Source organism: Labeo rohita, chromosome 20, assembly GCF_022985175.1.
Source record: "Labeo rohita strain BAU-BD-2019 chromosome 20, IGBB_LRoh.1.0, whole genome shotgun sequence".
NCBI lineage: Eukaryota > Metazoa > Chordata > Actinopteri > Cypriniformes > Cyprinidae > Labeo > Labeo rohita.
In genome coordinates this window covers 1,288,769-1,309,477 of record NC_066888.1, presented here as the reverse complement: position 1 = coordinate 1,309,477, position 20,709 = coordinate 1,288,769, and the positions used below count along the sequence as shown (strand labels likewise).

The 20,709-nt window shown below is 41.0% G+C and overlaps 2 protein-coding genes and 1 pseudogene across 2 annotated transcripts; 2 read left to right on the top strand and 1 right to left on the bottom strand.

Annotated features, from left to right (window-relative positions):
• Positions 1 to 1,029: 1,029 nt before the first annotated feature.
• gjb7 (gap junction protein beta 7) lies at positions 1,030 to 4,352 on the bottom strand. Its single transcript, XM_051137972.1, has 2 exons — positions 4,098 to 4,352; positions 1,030 to 2,672 (listed from the first exon to the last, which is right to left on the bottom strand). Exon 2 carries the CDS (start codon positions 2,647 to 2,649, stop codon positions 1,870 to 1,872), a length of 780 nt encoding a protein of 259 aa, XP_050993929.1. The 5' UTR covers positions 2,650 to 2,672; positions 4,098 to 4,352; the 3' UTR covers positions 1,030 to 1,869.
• A 5,239-nt stretch (positions 4,353 to 9,591) lies between these two features.
• smim8 (small integral membrane protein 8) lies at positions 9,592 to 12,615 on the top strand. Its single transcript, XM_051137977.1, has 2 exons — positions 9,592 to 9,901; positions 10,798 to 12,615. Exons 1-2 carry the CDS (start codon positions 9,755 to 9,757, stop codon positions 10,954 to 10,956), a joined length of 306 nt encoding a protein of 101 aa, XP_050993934.1. The 5' UTR covers positions 9,592 to 9,754; the 3' UTR covers positions 10,957 to 12,615.
• Positions 12,616 to 16,332: 3,717 nt separating this feature from the next.
• LOC127183102 (uncharacterized) lies at positions 16,333 to 19,470 on the top strand (annotated as a pseudogene).
• The last annotated feature ends 1,239 nt before the right edge of the window (positions 19,471 to 20,709 follow it).

Sequence of the window (20,709 nt, the reverse complement as noted above, 5' to 3'; positions counted from 1 at the left end):
AAACACATTTAAAATGCATTTAAGTATTAAAATCTTGGATGTTTATTAAGATCCTTCTATTATCTATTGAAACCCACAATAATATTTAAAATATCAGTTATCCTAAAGCATATAAAATTATCATTAATGGGTATTTGCAATTGGGAAGTGGCTGTCCTGAGCCCTAACCCCTAAATTTCAACATAATTTTTGCCTTTTATTCCACTGTTGTTTTTTTGAAATACATTTTTTTTATACAAGTGAAGTAAAAAAAAAAAAGTAATAAAATAAAAATTTTAGTACAGCTATGCAACTTTTTAGTCTTGTAGTATGTTTTAGTAGGGTTTTAGTATGTGGGTTAAAATGTGCAATGTGATGTGGTCGCTACCAAAGCATTACTGTCATCACAAAAAAAGTGCTGTCACTACTGAAACGTGGGATGTTTTGTCAAAAATAAAGTATACTAAATTATCAACTAAGAGTTATGATAGTTTTTGGTTCAGCGTATATTGAAACTAATGAATCCTTAAGTTTGAAATCGGTATTATCAACTTTTTGCCTTTTAAAAAAGAAAAATTGGATTCAAAATAAAACAAATCTCATAAATCACACTTGAAATATTGTTAAAAATGTAATTGTTATGGATTTACCTCTTAAGTTTTTAATCATATATATATTTACAAGGAAGATGTAAGCAAATCTTAATAGGTCAATATAACCCTTCATATTAAATTATATATTACTGTGTTTTGGTAGTGACAAATCTGGGGAGAGGGCAAAGATTGCAAAACTTTCTGAAAATACAATATGAGAATTAACTATAATTACTAGAGATGTGTATCTTGGATATTACACAATTTTCATGCATGCAAAATTTGTGGGAAAACACTTTTTTTCCAGCTCTGACTTTGAACTAATTCTGTACAATGGCCCATGTACATGTAAACAAAAATAGTTCATCATTTGACATTGACTGTATATGTCAGTCCATAGTGGTAGATATCATTTAGTTTTTCGTTCTGTTCTCAAGCCACTTACTTTTTTAATAACACACAGATCCACCATGATTATCTGACAAGGTTATTTATTTTAGACATGTAAAAAAAAACACTGAAAATAAAGTCCTCATAAGTACAGCTGGTGCCACTTTATATTAGGTGTCTTTAACTACTATGCACTTGCATCAAAAATAATGTATGGTAGTGTAATGGTAGATGTAACTACAGAAAGCTGTTTTTAAATGTAAGTGCAATGTAAAAACTAGAATGTACATAGTAAGTGCATTATTATAATATAACAAATCATTTATTTGATACAATTTATATCAAATGATTGATTTAAAAGTAGCTACATAGTAGTTAAAGACACTTAATAAAGAGGGTCTGTACAATTTAACCAATTGATTGTCATCTGGCTTTACAATCAGACTGTGCCGCAATTATTTATCTTACAAAAATAAACATTATTATTACCTTGAGCTTCACACGCCCAACAGTATGCTAAAGGATCAATTTGACAGTCTGAATAATACAATTGACAGGTTTGCTTTCAATAGCTTCATGTTCTCAGCACAAAACATACTGTGTTTGACAAACTTACCCTCGTTTTAAATGAACTTGTATTTCATGTCATCTGGGCTGTGATTTGTCATCTGTAGTTTTGTTGACGGTTTGTGAGTATGAGGGCATGCTGACGTCTAACTGTAGCTGATACTCAAATTACAGAACAATTTTCTGCCCTGTATATAATATAACAAAACATAAGGGAAGTGTTTTCTCTTCCTTTTTGAAAGTTCATACATCTATTTGTCATGCTAACTACGTGACTGTAGTTTGTTATTTCCACTTGTGATTCCTTGCTGTTCTATCATGCGTGAAAAAGCCCAAGCGTTTATGCAGCAGCAAGCGTGAGGTTTTCCCTTTCAGCCGGTGCAGAATGAAGCCCTTCCTCCTTAGACATGACTAGCGGCTGCGGTGAACCGAGAGTGAGTGTGGACGGAGGCCGACCCTCTCTTTCGTGCACGGGAACGTACCTCTTACTGAAGCACTTCCAGCACTGCTTAGATATGATATACACCATCTCCACCACATTCAGTGCTATGCACAGTATAGACGTACAGCCCATGATATACAGGAAGACTTTCTTCTCTGTGGCTTTTGCGATGTAGCAGTCCACCGTGTTGGGACAGGGGCTCTCCTCACACCGGAGCAAGCGGGGAACGTGGAAGCCACTGTACAGGAAGTAGAAAGCCAGCAGAGTGGCCACCTCGAAGGCCGTCTTGAGAATGAGACTCATGATGTAGGTGAAGAACAGCCCTCCGTCGATGCTGCCTTTATCCTGGTAGAGCTTCCTCTTGTACTTGCTCTCTCGGTGCTCCCTGTAGGCCACGTGCAGAGCCACCAGCAGTGACGGGGTGGACACCATGATGAGCTGAATGGCCCATAAGCGTACTTGAGAGATGGGGAAGAAGCGGTCGAAGCAAACCTGCTCGCAACCCGGCTGCTGCGTGTTGCAGACGAACTCCTTGAACTCGTCCTTCCACACCTGCTCGGCGGCGGCGACGTACAGCAGGATGCGGAACACGAAGAGGATGGAGAGCCAGACCCGTCCGATGACAGTCGAGTACTTGTTTACCCCGCTTAAAACATTCTCCAGGAATCCCCAGTTCATGTTTCATCAGGCTGCTGCGGAGTCTGGAAGAAACGAAGAGTTAAAGAAGTCTACTTCCAGAACAAAAATTTACAGATAATGTACTCACCCCCTTGTCATCCAAGATGTTCATGTCTTTCTTTTTAAAGTGGTAAAGAAATATTTTTTTGAAGAACACATTTCTCTCCATATAATAGACTTCTGTGGTGCCTGTGAGTTTGAACTTCCAAAATACAGTTTCAATGAAGCTTCAGAGGGCTCTAAAGAAGAAGGGTCTCATCTAGCAAAACGATCAGTTATTTTCTATAAATATTGACAATTTATATACTTTTTAACCTCAAACGCTCGTCTTGTCTAGCTCTGTGTGAACACTGTTTTCCGGTTCAAGACAGTTAGGGCATGTCGAAAAACTCCCATCTCATTTTCTCCTCTAACTTCAAACTCAACCTACATCGCTGCAGACTTACCAACCCAGTGTTTACAAAGTGAAGGTGCAAAGAAGATCAAACGCCCTTTACAAAAAAAGGTAAAACAGCAATGTAGGACGATTTTGAAGTTGGAGGAAATGAGATGGGAGTTTTTAACATACCCTAACTGTCATGAACCAGAAGAGTACTAGGAGAGTAAGACAAGACGAGCATTTGAGGTTAAAAAGTATATAAATTATATAAAAATATATAAAATAACTGACTGTTTTGCTAGATAAGACCTTCTTCCTCAGCTGTGATTGTTTAGAGCCTTTTGAAGCTGCTTTTAAACTGCATTTTGGAAGTTCAAACTCACGGGCACCACTGAAGTCCACTATATGGAGAAAAACAATTTCTTTACAACTGAAGAAAGAAAGACAAGGGGGTGAGTACATTATCTGTAAATTTTTGTTCTGGAAGTGAACTTCTTTAAATGCCAAATCACTGTGTATACTCTTAAAAATGAAGCATTTCATGAATAACTTTTAACATCCATGGAATGTTTTCACTGGACAAAAGGTTCTTTAGATCAGTGGTTCTCAACCACTGACATTTTGCATGTCTACTTAATCAAACACACACACTTCAGCTCTTGGATTCTCTACTAATAAACTGATAACTTGAATCAAGTGTTTGATTGGGGAGAAATACAAAATGTGCAGTGTTGAAGGCTCGAGAACCACTGCTTTAGATGATTAAAATAGTTCTTTTTAAGACTGTAAGATTTTGGGAACCAACATGGTTCTTCTTTGGCACTGCTGTGAAAAGCCCCTTTATTTTTAAGAGCAAGGACATTAATGTCACATTTGCTTAAGAGAGCGAGAGCAGTGGCACTTTTTAGACAGGTATACTTATAATCCATCTAGATGCTTTTTCAGAGCATTGTCAAATCCATATTTCATATTCAGATTAATTCGCACAAACAAGTGTGCACAAACACATGAAGATCCATTCTTGTGAGATCCTTCTCTTAACAAAGACGAATAAAGTTGAAGTATTTACCTTTCATGTAGTCTGATTCCCTTCTGCTCAGCGTCGTCTTCGGCTGCTGCTGACAGACTCTGTAAATGCGCCGAGAGCCGCTTCTCTGTGCTATTTGATAGTCAAACACACCTGGCGTAGGTGCCACACCTGTTTGGTTACTATGGCAGGACTCCTGTGTCAATGGAAACGCTCTGCTCTGAAGCGGCTGATAGAATCAGAAGGCTGTGCTGCTCGACTGTGTTTTTTATGTGTTTGCAGAGTGTGAGAGATGTTGTGAACCTCATAACCTGTAGTGTTAGCAGTGTAAACAGTCATGCGGGTCGAGTTCAGTGGAAACGGCTCAGACGCACCCACTCGTGCCCTTGACAGACGCTCGCAGTCTCCATAGTCACAGCGGCCTCTCCACACTCGGATGAACAGCAAATACTCCATACACAAACCCTCAGCTAATGCTGTCGATGTTCATGTTCCGTTTTCATGGAACACCTCATGTCAGGAGAATCAAATTTTGATATATTTATGCAACTTCCCATGGAGTAATTAATTACTAGTTACACAGCATTCAAAATTTCATGTGAGAACAAGTGCTCATGTTACTCATTTCACATGTAAAGTGTTGTTGTGATTAGGATACATAAGTGCAAAGACTCGTTGATTTGTTTGTTTGCATGAAGTGTGCTGTGGGTTTGTCTTTCACAGGTAGCACTTATGCAGATTAATGAGGGTTATTGCAGACATATGCAAGTAAACCTGTAGATGTGTGTAACCCAATAGGTTACATATGCAGTTTTAATGACAAACCGCAGGCTGTTTGTGCGTGTACATGAATTATTAATGAGCTCAGCAGCACGGTTAGTCTGATACCTTACCAGCAGAGTGAAAACTGTGAAACACCTTCATTTGAGATTAAGTCAGAAATCTGTTTACTCTCTTGATTTGTGTTTCTGCTCTTATAGTGAATGATTCATCAGTTACTATTATTCTAGAGAAAACTGTTTGTTTTCATAATCTTTCCTCATGCTCCACCTCAGAGACGTCATCTGTGCCTGTTTAAGCAGCTGTCATACAGAGACACGTTCATGTGCATCGTTTGTTCAGATTTATTTATGACAAACATCTTGAGATGTACTGGTTCACGACAAAGGAAATACAATTATCTATTCATCAATTTACAGGCAGACAAATGATTAAAAAAGAAGAAAAAAACAATAGATATTAATAAAACACTGCACCACAAAATGGCCAGTTTCTTGTAATATTTAAACAATAGACTAAGTACAAATGTGAGGAACAAATATTGACGTCTTCACTGACAGAACACACTTAAACACACCAGGTGATGAAATAAAGCTAATATTATCAGGACAAATAATACAGACTACTGGAGCTTTAAACATAAAAGCTCTTTTGTCAGTTGTTGCACGAGGGACAAATAAATGTAGAGATGAGCAGGATGCATAACTCAATCACTTGAAGTGTGAAGCACAAAGTACTGCTGCACAAAAGAATCAATAAAATGAATGCATTCAAATGTAAACTGAATCCAATGAATGTGTCTCATTACAAGCAGAGACGGACATCTTAAGTGCATTATACATTGTACAGTGATGAGTGAGACAGTCTATTATAAACCGTTAAAGCAATAGTTCGCCCTCAGGCCATCCAAGATGTAGATGGGTTTGTTTCTTCATCAGATTTGTAGAAATGTGTCTTTCCATCACTGTCTCACCAATGGATCCTCTGCAGTGAATGGGTGCCGTCAGAATAAGAGTCCAAACAGCTGATGAAAACATCACAATAATCCACAAGTAATCCACACCACTCCAGTCCATCAGTTAACATATTGAGATGACAAAAGCTGGAACAAATCCATCATTAAGACGTTTTTAACTAAAATACGAGACCATAATCCATAATAATACTTATATCTCTTAACATGTCCATCTCCCGTTGTCTTCAGCCACATATTTTGTTTAGAGCTGTTTTGGCTTGTAAACAGTGCTTGATCTGTGCATATTTCTCTCCTGATTCAGACCAGACCACTTTTCACTAGAGGAAGTGTTATTATTGATTATGGACTCAGATTTTAGTTTAAAATGTCTTGATGGATTTGTTTCAGCTTTTGTCTTCTCAAGATGTTCACTGATGGACTGGAGTGGTGTGGATTACTTGTGGATTACTGTGATGTTTTTATCAGCTGTTGGGACTCTCGTTCTGACGGCACCCGTTGACTACAGAGGATAATTGTTGGCTAAACTATTCCTTTAAGCAAAGAAAAGTCTGATTTTGATACACAGCATTTCCTAACAACAGAACACCTCAATAGCTCTTCGGGGCAGTTTGCCCAATGCTATGTCAGACTTTTGATGGAGTATCAAATAAAATATAAGTATAAATGTATGGATGTATTATTACCATAAACTTTGGCACCAGAAAAAGGGCACATTTTCTTAAGAGCTTTTGGCTAGTACACTATAGAGTTGTTAAAGGGGTCATCGGATGCCCAGTTGTCAAAAACAGCTCTGCAAAAATCATCTCATTCTGGTTAATGAGCTCTGCTCACCCCGCCCCTCTCTTCTCTCTGTGGAAAGATGAGCCTGTTTACTTTAGCTGCGTTTAGCCGCCAAACTTGCTAACTAGCATCTTATTTAGAAAGGCAATCGCAAAGATTGTAATCTATTCATGGGACGCACTTTTTAGAGCGCCATCAGTCAAATCCATTCCACGTGACGAATGCGCTAATAGATTAAACTCTATGCTCACGTGTATGAACAGGCAGCATCTGGGGTGTAGGAGCGGACGGAGCGGGCGCGGGCGCATCAGGCACAATCATCAAACATATTTCAAAGGAAGCGGGCGCCACGGTCCTGACCGCATCGCTGTCTCTACCGGGTGTGTTTAGGGAATATTCCCGCCTGCTGCACTCCTGTAACACAGCAAAGTAAACGAAGCATGAACATACCTGCTGCTCAGATACACCTAAGCCTACCCGATACTTTATTCAAACTTTTCGATTATTTCCTTCATTTTTATTTTTATTGAAAACAAATGCCTTTCTGATGTAAAATGAGATGTGAAAAAGCAAAAGATCGATTTTGGCAACAGGCAGATGCGAACTCGGGTCGTTTGCGTTAACAAACACTAGCTATTTGCTTTACCGCTTAAGCCACTAGAAGTGCACTCTTGTGGCCGTCTTTTGTGGTGTTGTCACGTTACTGGATAGAGGCAATATGCATAATAAAAGGCACCATACTACAGAAAATGGCATATACTCCAGTAATTTTTTGGGGGAGGACCCACCCACATTTATTTTGCTTTCGACGCCCATGAATCCACTGCATCTTCAGCGGCTCAGATGTCAGGAGTAAATGACGACCACCTTGTTCATTATTACATTAAGCAACACAACACCTCAATCACTCAATCAGAGATATTCTTGTCTAATTTACATCCCTGCTCCAGGATCGAAACAATGGAGGTCAGACTGTTACAGCTGATCTGAGGTAAGAGCTCATGTCAATCAACTATCGTGGGAGCGGCCTCTGTGGGTGTGACGCCACACTGACAGGCATCTGAGAACGGCTCGATTTGAAAAAGGGGATATTAGTTTTACAGATTTATTAAAAACCACTGCATGGATTTTTATCATTATAGGGTAGATTTGTACATACACTGCCAACACACATTAATGTTCAAACAACATGAAAAAGTGAACTTAGCATCCGATGACCCCTTTAAATGTTGCCATAGCCCCTTAAGCTGGGTGTTATAAGGGAGGAGGGGCGTCGTCGGGTGCTAGAAAAAGGGACACTGGCAGACGGTGGTAGAAAGTAGGCTACAGGCATGAAGAAATAAACAACCCGTTCTGTTGATAATCCTGTTCTGCGTTGTATCTGTTCTTGGGATCTACATTCACCATTCAGATATACAGGCTATATGAAGGCATCAGTGTTGGGAAGGTTACTTTGGAAATGTAATAGGTTACAGATTAAAAGTTACTTGATTTAAAATGTAATAAGTAGTGTAACTTTTCAATTACTTTATTAAAGTAATGTAACATTACTTTTAGTTACTTTTTGATTACTTTTCTAACTTTCTAATATTTTCAACTGTTATTCATTTTGAAACATTTAAACCAGGCAGAGTTAACCTCACAGTAGCACTCAACACTGATCACTGTCAGACTCTCAGAATCCTTTATCACTTGAATTAAGATTATAATACGTAAGGGATAATATACATCTTTATTTTGCGATAACAACTGGCTGGATGTACATTATCCCACTTATTACACAGCTGCTTGATAGATTATTTAGATGTTTTGTGGCAAAATTATTAGACACGAAACATTGATCTGAGTTGAAATATTTGAATGCAAAGCTTCCATGAAGAAATCAGTTGCTAGCAAAATGGCAAGTTCAAACTAGACATTTTAGGGACACAGTGCAGTCATACCATTTTTCTTACACAGCATTTCACCACATAAATAATTTAGTAGTACTAGTTTGTTAGTTATCTTATAATCCATTACAATGTACAAAAAAAAAAAAAAAAAAAAAAAAAAAAATGGCAGCAGCTGCGTTTGTATGAAACAATAAAGCAAGTCCACGATACCAGGATGACAGAATTAAGAAACTGTACACATAATATTGAAATAAGCTTTAATATTTTATTAGCTAACCAAACACAAAGCTTCCACCAAGAAAAACTATCAAGCAAATAGCACTGACTCCTGAGTCTGAGCTGTGTAATCATTTAATTTAAAGCTCAGCCACCACAAATGCAGACTTTTTTTTTTTACTTATATTTTTGGGCTTTTATTGTGATAGGACAGTAGAGAGATGACAGGAAAGAGCTGGGAGGAGATAAGGGAAGCGGGATCGGCAAAGTACCTCGAGATGGGAATCGAACTCGGGTCACCGTGAGCGCTATATGTCATAACAAGATCATAACATAAATAACATCATAACAAGAAACAGTTTAATAGCTATGATACTGGGTTTGAAATCAAATGTTTGCATAGCTATGACAGAAAACACTAGCATCTAACAATGCCTTGGAAAAAACAATCTTAAAAAATAAAGTTTATTTATAAACCCAAATAGGAAATAAAACAGTTATCGAATAAGCATGTGTCCTATTCTGTGTCCTAAACTCCTGAAACATTGGTGTCTCATTTTAGAGCAGTCAGTGCAGTTTATGAAAGAAGTCAGTTAAATCTGTAAGTCAGTGTGTGAAAAAATTCAGATGTAACCCCCTTTGTAATCACTGGCATTTTTCAAAAGTAACTGTAATTTAATTACATATTTTTCTCAGTAACTGTAACTAATTACAATGACATTTATTTTGTAATTAAATTACGTAATTCCGTTACATGTAACTAGTTACTCCCCAACACTGGAAGGCATGATGTTGATTGGTGAAAGCCCGCATCAATCCAACTCTCCTGAACTTTCTCTCTCTGTTCTCGTGTGCTGAACACTGGAGGTCGCTGTGATCGTCGCTCTTCGACACTAGAGGGCGCTGTGATTCCTGTCTGTTCTTTCGACCTCCTGTAGGTCAAAAACGCATGCGTGTGATCCTGAACTTCATGAGTTCAGCTTGTGTTGTATATTTGTGAGTAGCAGCTGGTGTGTTAATGTGACAGCCGTGAGCAGCAGCAGCAGGAGAGGAGGATGTGCCCCGCGCAGGACAGCAGTAAAGGAGGCGCGCAACAGCCGGCCAGCAGCTCAGCGGACTCAGGCTACAGGAATCCCGGGCTCCGGGGCGTCAGAACCACCTCACTGTTCCGCGCGGTCAACCCGGAGCTCTTCATCAAACCTGCAAGTGCTCTTCACACGTCTGCTTTTCATGGCTGAATCAATGCTTTTACACTTAGACACAAAATAATCTAATACCTATAACGTTGGTTTGATGTTGGTGTTTGTACGCATGCGTCAGACGCTGCGTCGCGTCACAGTGTTTATCAGCGACATGAGCGTCGCGTTTTTAAAGAGGTAGTGTAAAGTTAAAATTTAAAAGTCCTTTTTTTTCTGTCTGCGATTTTTTTTCTTTAACCATGGCCACTTTTTTCACTGTAATAAGTTTAATTTGTCTACTAACAATGCTCAAAATTCAGTATGTGTTGTTGATGAAATTAACCATGGTTTTACTACAAATAAAACCAAAACTACACTAACCATAGTTTAACCATGGCATTTGTAGTAAAATAAAGTAGTACAAATGGTATACAATGATAATCTGTCAGAAAAAAAGGGTTAGGCTGTCTTATGTACGTAAATAAAATATTTAAATAAAAATAACTACCTTCTGAATAAATGGCAACATTTTACAATAAGGTCTCATATGTTAACATTAGTTAATGCATGGCCTAGCATAAACTAACAATTACCAAAATAGTTTTTCATGTTCATGAGTGCATCAATAACTTCTAATCTTAAATGCATTAGTACATTTTATGTTATACATAAAACATTCAGTAGCAAAAAGATAAACGAGAGTATGAAAAAAAATTACACAACATTTTTAATGTGAACATTTTAATATAAATTAATCACTGGGACATAAAAGTGCTCAAAGTTGAAGAATATTCCTAAATATATTAGGTTTGTTTCATCATGAGGCAGCAATATTTTAGGGTCTCGTAGTGTTGAGCGTGCTCCTGTGATGCTGTGAACATTCGCTGGAACTGACACACATCGCTCTCCTTCCCCTGCAGAATAAGCCGGTCATGGTGGTTGGTCTGCTGAGCCTCACGCTGTGCGTCGGGTACCTGGGATATCTGCACGCCATCAAAGAGAACGACCAGCAGCTCTATGAGGCCGTTGACAGTGAGGGAGAGAAATACATGAGGAGGAAGAGCTCCAAATGGGACTGACTGACAAAACCACACAAGACTTCATTGGCGTCTTCGCTGCACTTCACTTTATGGTGTTTAAGTGACTCAGCAATCATTTCTGTATGTTTTCACTGATTAACATGATGTGGTCGCGTCAGTGGAAGTGTTGCTCTCTTTCTCTGGTTCATGCAGCATGTCATTACACACATCACGTCATTCATTTTGTCCCAACCAACACTTAATTACTACCAATATGTACTGGTTTGGGTAGGTTGAATCATATGGCTGGGTTAATATGCAACAATATGACTTATTTTGGGAAACTAAAAGTTAATTACATTCACCTGATAAATAGGAAACCTTGAAACATGATTTTTGAATGTGCACATATGTTGAAAATTGGAGTAAAAATCTGAAATAATCAGATTGATGTTTTATAGCCAATGACAAGATTTTTTGGAAATCTTTGCAAATAAATGTAATGCATATTTTTAAGTTGAGAACAATGGTTGTTCGTTTGTTAAATCATATTTCAAAGTGTTTTAATTTTTATTAAAACACTTAATTAATTTTGACTTTTTTTTTTTTTTTTTTACTTTACAACCCAATTAAATGTCAGGTGGTACAACCAAATATTTGTAAATATATAATTATATTCCAAATCTTATTTCTAAGTGAAATCTTAGCAAAGTAAGCCTTAGAGTGTCTACAGTGCTAAATATATATTTTATATATACTTTTTTTGTTTGGGGTTAATCAGTTAATCTGTTATCCTCTCTATCTATCTAGTTGTGTATTTTCTTTCTATTAGTTTATAATTATGGCATTCTAATGGCTGGGTCACACAAGCATACAAAATGCATTTAATACAGTAACTAACTATTCACAATCTATTTTTAACTTAGACCTGTTATTTGTTTACATAAATGAAAAATGTACATGGTTGCATTTTTTCTGCTTTCTTTTTTGCTACAAGCATCAAACACAGCCGTGACCTTTGACCTGATCTATAGTTTGTTGCTACATCTTTTTGAACTGATCAGACCACACACAGGACAAGGTTTGTTTATCAGTAGATTGTTGTAATATCTGCATCTGTGCAGTTCTTTGTCATAAAAGGAGCAATCAGTTCCCCATCTTCTGTAGTTTTCGCTGTGTTCACCCCTCATCACACCACAGCTGACTTTATAAAACTATCATGTGTCCATTTTCATTTGAAAATTTAACATCTAATATAATGCGTATTCCAGTGCATGTGCAATAAGGTTTGCATACTTAAGTAAATAGGGTTGTATCGGTCCGATCCTTGCCATGTAGAACATTCAAGCATTTACACAATTTAAACACAAGATAACATGAAAGAACTCGGTTGACTCCGAGAGCCACGTCACGTCTTTGACAATGCTCGTGGCCTGTGGAAGAAAAATTCATTTTACTTATGTGCTGTAAGGATAACATGAGAGAAGGGTATCGGGGCCCTGAATATAAAGATTTGAATCTTGGGAGTATGACATAGCAGAATGTATTTATCTGACTCTTACTATGTGTGGAAAGTTACCGGTTAGGAGATGTAACCTTGAAGACTGGGGAAGAGATATAAGTTGGAGTGAGCCTCCCTTCTGGGTCACACTCTGCAGTAACCTGTGTTTCTGTATGACTGTCTGAACTTCTTTGCAAAGAATAAATTTATAAAAGACATTTGACTGAGTTTGTCTCTTACTTTGGTGAGAGTCTTTAGTGGTTTTATTTTGCCACAACAATTTGGTCTCAGAAGTTGGGATTCCTTGGATGTGCCTTCTGGACCTGAGAGCGGACGGTGATTGATCATCCTGGACTTAGAAGTCACAGCCCTACCCCGACTAGATTAAGGGATGAGGGACCGACCGCCAGGGCCCAGGAGGGACACCACTGGAATCCGTAAACGAACCCAGGTGGCATCAGAACTCTCCGGTAAGAGACAGATCAAAATATTTGAAAAGAGTTTGGTTTTAAAATTAGAATTGGGATTAACAAAAAAGGGGACAAACTATAGTGGCTGGTCCGACTCTGTGGGCAATGTGATTAGAGAGAATTTCGGTAGGAAATTAGAATCACGGGAATACAGCACAGCCAATCCATGCTGAGAAAGAAAGAAAATGTGAGCATAACAGCCCCGACTGTCGAAGTTTCGGGATGGTATTTAGACCTTGGACTGTGAACGACATGAAAGAGGCAATGGCTCATTTGCCACCGAACTGGTCACATTCTGCAAAGTTCAGCCCCACCATACATGAACTGAGAAGTCTGTGAGGAGTGAAGCTGGGGGGCTCGAACTGGCATAAAGTGAGTGGGAAACTGTGAGGGGAAGATCAACGCAGAATGAGCAGTAGCTGGACTGATGAAACCAACATGAACTACTGTACAGTCGAAGAACAACAAATGATGAAGAAGGAAAGGGTTAAAGCAAAGCCTAACAAAGAATTACAGCTGGCCTTAGTGCAGGCTGTGTCGAGACCCAGTGGTCCTTCTGTTCCCCGACATCAACAGACGAGAGTGGGGAGAGGAAAAGGATGGGGCAGAAGACCCTCAAGCTGGACTGAAAGAAACCCAGAGCAACGGGGTTGTGCTATCTGTGGGACTGATGATCATGTAACCAGAAGGTGCAGTAAATGCAGACTGTGCAAGAACGATGGTCAGTGGGCGCGAGAACGTCCAGAGAACCAGCAAAATCAAGAAGCGGACTGAAGCGAGAAAGACAGAGAGCAGGGAGGAGGAGTCTCGTGCAAGCAGTCAACAGCTACAGTGCAGGGAATTGAACATCTTTTTTAACTACACACACACACACACACACACATACACACATACACTAATGTAAACACTGCTCTCTGCAACAAAGAAAAAGCTTGCGTTTCTTTGTGTGTTTCTGATATGAGCAATGCAATTTCTGATAAGTGTTTAAAAAAAATGAAAGGGAAGGACTTTTAAAGATGCCAAAATACCCCATGCTGGGGGAGGGGGTATTAGTTGAATTTCTAGCAGATTCTGGGGCAATAAGATCTTGTTTACGACCATGTGACTTGCCATGTTAACCATCAGTAATTAACAAAATAAATGAGTCCACTTCTGCATCAGGGCATAAGATTTTTGAAAAATTCACCGTGACATTAAATTGTGAAACAGAGGGAGGCCGGGTGCTGAAACATGCATTCACTTATTCACCGGCCCTGTACCCATCATGGGTCGAGATTTGTTATGTAAACTAAATTTAGTGCTGGTCGCAGACTCCTGGGGTGTCAGAGTGACAGAGCAGGAGGAGCAATTGTGCTGTCTGCGAGCTGAGCATCAGTGGGCTTATGAATGGCGCATAAAAAACAATGATTGGGCTCAGATGATGTGTGAATTGGCTAAGAATCAAACAAAGCCATTCAACACAGAAGTTATGCTGCCTGACAATTTACATTGCATGCCACATGTCATAGGGAAAGGAAAAAAAAAGTGAAGAGTGAAACTTTGAGCTGTAAAACAAATGTTTTGGACAGAAAATGTGTGTGTGGTTTCAGTCAGCCTGACAGAAAAACAGCTTCCGTTTTATTGAGTAGCAGGAGAGTCTGTGTTTCACTTATCTGTCTCCAAGGCTAAGGATCAGTCATGAAGTAGAGAGATTTGTGAATAAATCTGTTCATGCAACAGACTGGTGTGAGACAGGTGTTGGTGTGAAACACAGTAAGAGTTTAGGGGCATTTGTGTCAGAATGCAAGTATGACATTAAAGTAGAAAGAATTGTGACCCCTATTGATGAAAGCACAAAAGAAAATCATTGCATGGCAAATATTTGCGCCTCAGACATACACATGGAGTTAATAAGTTAACTAAAGTTCGGGAACAAGGCCACGCCTCAACCAATCAGCTCGTTCCTCGTGAACTATTTATGCAAGACCTACCTTCTCAGAACCGTTTGTCTCAGTTTCTCGTTCGACTCACTCACCATGGACGCCGAACTGCAGATCAACCCCTCTGACACAGACGACGATCTTTTCGGAAGCAAGTCTCCTCCACCAAGAAAATCTTCTCGACAATCCGCACATAGCCAATCCTCACGCAGCCAATCTTCAAAGCGACTGCGTTCTACCGTCCAAATTCCTCAGCCCCGCGAGCATTCTCGTACAAGTTCACTATCCGAGACTTCCCCAACCTCATCTCGATCACGCGTTCATTCTCCGCCGCATACAAGAACTTCGGTCCGCCACCGTCATCGATCTCACAGGCACGAAAGCCGGCGCGACCGCTCTCCTCGCCAGCAAAGTCAACATCCACGCTCTCAAGGATAAAGGCATCAATTTCAGCCGCTACGATAATAAATCACAACTATTCCAACTTTACACAGCATCTTTCAACACTCCTCTAAAGGTAAACACAGAACCCTCTACTCTTCCGGCATTCGCACGGAATCCTCCCATCGTCACTCGTGACGCCACCTCACGGCCTCGGCAAGCAGCACCCGCGCCACCTGGTGGAGATCTGAGGCAAAAGCCTTCAACTCCAGCTCCCTCCACTTCAGAGCCCTCAACTTTTCCGGTACCTTCACGGTATCCTCCCATCGTCTCCCGCGACGTTAACTCCCAGCCTCGTCAACGGCCTCAGCAGGCAGCATCCGCGCCACCTAGTGGTGGTCAAATGCAAACGCCACCAACACTGGCTCCTTCCACCCCTGAATTATCTCAGATAATTACATCCTTTCTTTCATCCTTATGTGCACAATCCGCCCCAAATCCTAACACCCATTCATCCTTCCATCCCACCATCCTTTCCTCTACCCTTCCTTCAGCTGTTACTAGCAATACAGCTTCTGTTACTACTGGTACTTCTCAACCTAACCCAAACCAAGTTCTTCTCGCAGCTAACCCCGGAACCATTCCTGCCAGTGGTTCTTATGCAGCGAACCCCGGAAACATTCCTGCCAGTGGATCTTCCCAGCCCCTATCTTCTGCTCTTCCAACTAATCTATCCTTTTTCCCCTCCCTCACCCTCCCCAACCCTTCCCTCAGCCATCCAAACCCCTCCCCTTCCCGATACCCCCATTTTATGCCAATAAACAGCAGCCCATATACCCTGGCCACAGCGATACTTCCTTCTCGGCCAGCCTCAGCAGTTCTCCGACCTTCCCCCGTCTCTCCAGCCTTACGTCATCAAATTCTAACCGGTAACTACATCGATCTAGCTCACCTTCTCCAGCCATCCCTCATAAATGTCAGTCAGCCCAGGGAACTGCAAACCAGCCAAGGCATCATGCAGCTTAGCCACACAATTAATTCTCGTTCAAAAGACCTCACCCCTACTGAATTTGCTCTCGCCTTCTCTATTTACCGAGACATAATCTGCTCTGTCTACCCAGATCGAAGGACCGAGCTAGACGATTACCTCTATATTATTCTAGACATGGCCGTACGTTTTGGAGGGAATGGCTTTTATAACTACCACGTCTTTTTCGCCACTCAAGCAGCAGGTCGGTTACAGCAGTTAACCAAGGGACATACTGGGGCACTCTCGACACTGAACTTTACTTTCGCATCTTTGCAGCTCGCACTTCACTCTCCTGCGAGCTTTGCGGAGCCCCGTCACATCCTGCCTCTATGTGCACAGTCATTAAACCACAGCCGTCTTCTTCACGCCAAACATCCGTATTCAACAGACTGTCTTCTGCAGCTCCACCTCCTTCCATAATTCCAAAACCCCTCGACATTCGCCCCACAGTTAACGTCCCAATTCCCAAAAGTATAGATAAAAGAGGACGGCCGATTCTATACCAAGGAGGCAGAATGGTATGCAACAATTTCAACCATCTCGGCTGCTCTCTTTCTAACTGCAGACTCCTACACGTATGCTCCTTCTGCGGCGGTGCCCACGCCAGGAACTCCTGCCCCCACAACCCAACTGCTTTGCCTCAATGACTACTAAAGTATCTTGGCACACCAATTAAGGTAAAAGCCCTAGCCAACGCCCTATTTGAACATCCCGACAGAGAGTTCGTAGACTTCATTATCAACGGACTACAAAATGGTTTTCATCCAGGTATTGAGATAAAGCCAGATACTTCACATATCTCCTCTAACCTCCAGTCCGCTCTCTCTGAGCCAAACACTGTCGACACATTAATAGCAAAAGAAGTCCAAGAAGGATTCATGATAGGCCCATTCAAAGAACCTCCTTTTTCCCCATTTAGAATCAGTCCTGTCGGCATCGCCACCAGGAAATACTCTGGGAAAAAGAGATTAATTATCGACCTTTCTTCCCCTCACGGCTCCCACATTCCCAGCATCAATAGTATCATTCCAGCCCCAGACTTCTCCATAAAATACGCATCCATCGACCAAGCAATCTCTCTCATCCGTAAGGCAGGCCTTGGAGCATGGCTCTCAAAAGCGGATATCACCAGCGCTTTCAAAGTCATGCCCATCCATCCAGAATTCTGGCGTTTCTTCTGAATATTCTGGAAAGGAGCTTATTATTTCGCAGTACGCCTCACTTTCGTCTGCAAAAGCCGCCCCAAGATCTTCGACTCCCTCTCTGAGGCTTTATGTTGGATTCTTATCAATAACCACAAACTTCCCTACGTTCTTCACCTTCTCGACGACTTCCTCATCATTACACCTCCCTCCACTCCTCCCAGTTTAGGTCTGTCTGCTCTAGTTCAAGTCTTTAACGAACTGGGCGTTCCCCTTTCAAAAGAGAAAACTCTCGGGCCATGCACTTCCATCGAGTTCTTGGGCATCACCCTAGACTCCATCTCTTTCCAAGCATCCCTGCCTTCCGAGAAAGTTCAACGCATTTCTCTGCTCTTATCAAATTATCTTCTAGCAGATAGGTGTACAAAGCAACAGCTACTGGCCCTCCTCGACCACCTTAACTACGCCATCAGAATAATTCCCCAAGGAAAATCTTTTCTTTCTCATCTACTATCAAAAGTTACAACAATCCCCTCCCTTCACGACAAAGTCACTCTCGACGAAGGCTGTAAGATGGAAATGCACCTTTGGCAACAATTCCTGTCTTCATGGAATGGCATATCCTTCTTCTCTAACGACTACATCTCACAACCAGAAGACATCCAGCTGTACACAGATGCAGCTCCTTCCATCGGCTTCGGCGGTTACTACAGTGGCCGCTGGTTCGCTTCTGAATGGCCACCTGAGTTTAGCCATCTTGCCCAGCAATCAGACTCACCCTCGTCCACTCTTTTCGAAATATATCCAGTCATCATAGCTGCCATCCTTTGGGGGCACGAATGGTCAAAACACATTATATTCACTCAGACAGCTCTGCAGTCGTTGATATCATAAATAAAGGCAGATCCCGTTCCCCAACCATCATGCAATTCGTTCGTAGACTGACACTTATATCTGCTCAGAACCAGTTCCTTATTCGTGCCGCTCATATTCCGGGTTACCATAATAGCATAGCTGATTCTTTGTCTCGCCTTTCTTTTCAGAAGTTCAGTGCCCGGTTGCATAAAGAGCCTTAAGTTTTTCCCTTAAGTATGAAACTTAAGGCATGATTTCCCCTTACCTAAGGGGATGATTTAAGGGTGTTGCATATAATCCCTTAAACACTTCCCTTACTAAAAGGGAAACCGTTAAGTGTTTTACGACAGCGATTCAAGGTTTGCCGTTAAAAAAATCTATTGTTGCTATGGACACGTTATTTTGTAATGCAGATAGTGGTGTAAGTTTTCACAGAAAACAGTATAACACGGATAAGGTGAACAAAATATAAACCAAATATAAACGAGAAGGACCAAGCGAGACGGAAACTCAAACTGATAATTGACTCAAAACGAAAAATTCTGAAAAATCATTTTATTGAGTTTCCGAGGCGATGTGAACATTATGAAGCGTATGTTTCATTCATACTCGAAGCCGGAGGGCGCTCTTGCGCTGAAAGTCCAATCCGGACTCATAGAAGTGTTATGATGGAATACAGCAGTAATCGCTGCAGCTAAACTGAAACGTAAACACAATAAACACACGATTGCGACAATATACGGTTTATGTGTGTTTTTAAGTTATCTCCAGGTAATACGTAGGAAAATACAGGAATAAAATATCGAATATAAATTTGTTCTCGTGTGTGACGGACTCTTGTTTGAGGTATTATGTGTGAATGTAATTTAATCAATGGTTATGTGTGAATAAATGCCTAAATTAATCTGTTTAACATATAAAGAGTACGATCGTGGATTGAATCAGCGCGCTGTTTAACACTTAAGGTGACATTTTCCATACCTTATGTTATACTTAGGGAAATGACAGCTAAGGGGCTTTATGCAACACTTAAAGGGGTTTAAGGGATACTTAATAGAAATTCTAAGGGTCTATGACGTTTCAACTAAAGAAACCCTTAAGTGACATTTAAGGGATATTTTATGCAACGCCCTTAAGTGTAAGGGAAACATAAGGGCGATCTTAAGGGAAAATTACACTTAAGGTGCTTTATGCAACCGGGCACAGGACCTTGGCTCCAGACTCAGACATACATCCCACGCCAGTTCCACCGTTTTCTGCTACCATCTTCAACTAAATCCTCGTCTAGAAGACCTTTCACACGCTTCGCGTGAAGCTATCCTCAACGGCCTCGCCCCCTGTACCCTCTCTGCTTACCTGACTGGTTGGAACTGTTTTAAAGCCTACCACTCCTACTACCAAATTCCCTTTCCGCTACTGGATGTTTGGTCCATCTGCAATTTCGTCACTCACGCCCATTCCAATCTTAAAATCCGAGCCTCCACCATTCAGACTTACTTATCTGGAATCAATTTCGTTCTCAAACTAGCAACTGGCGAGCAATGCCACTCAATTTCCCATTCTCACGTCACTATGCTTATTAAAGGTCTTCGGAAGCAAGAACCAGCCTCCTCAGCTAGGCGCCTGCCATTAACCTCTGATCTTCTGAGCCAATGTATCTGCACATTACGGTCAGGCTACATGAGCCCTTCGATAGACCGTACATTAAAATGCATGTTTCTCCTTGCGTTCTTCGGCTTCTTGAGGTGCTCGGAACTCGCCCCTTCAACTTCTGCCTTCAATCCGGCCATCCATCCCAGCCTCTCCGACATCTCTGCTCACACCCCAGATTCTCTCATCTACACTTTGAAGAAAAGCAAAACCGTCCAATTCGGAAGGTCATGTCCTATTTACATCTTTCGCCTCAACTCCTTCATCAGCGCTTTTGAGCCAATTTCGGAGTACGTTCTTTCCAGATATGCAAATAGTTCTTCTCCCCAAGAACCCCTCTTTCTCACAGAAAATGGAAAGATGGCCACCAGACTCTGGTTCAACAAGCACTTTCTAAAGGTTCTCAGCGCCTCCGGCATATCTCCTGAGCACTACTCCCTACATTCCTTCCGGATTGGAGCGGCCACCTCGGCCGCCAGTGCAGGCATTTCGGACGAAACCATAAGAGTTATGGGTCGCTGGTCATCCGAAGCATATCGTCTCTATATCCATAATAACCTTAACGACCTCCACCAAGCTCAGGCACACATCAGCTCATTTAAACCTTTGGGGGTCTTCTAATAACCCACAAACTACCTACAGAGACGAAGCCCCCACTCTGAGTCTCACTGGGCAAGACTCCCTGATCAGCCAGTCTAGACAACACCCTTTCTCTTCCTATCTTCTTTCATCTTGCCTTTCTCAAATAAAGTTTTATCTGCATGGTTGTGGCGTGGTCCTTGTTAGTGAAATGGAGTTAATAAATTAACTAAAGTTCGGGAACAAGGCCACGCCTCAACCAATCAGCTCGTTCCTCGTGAACTAT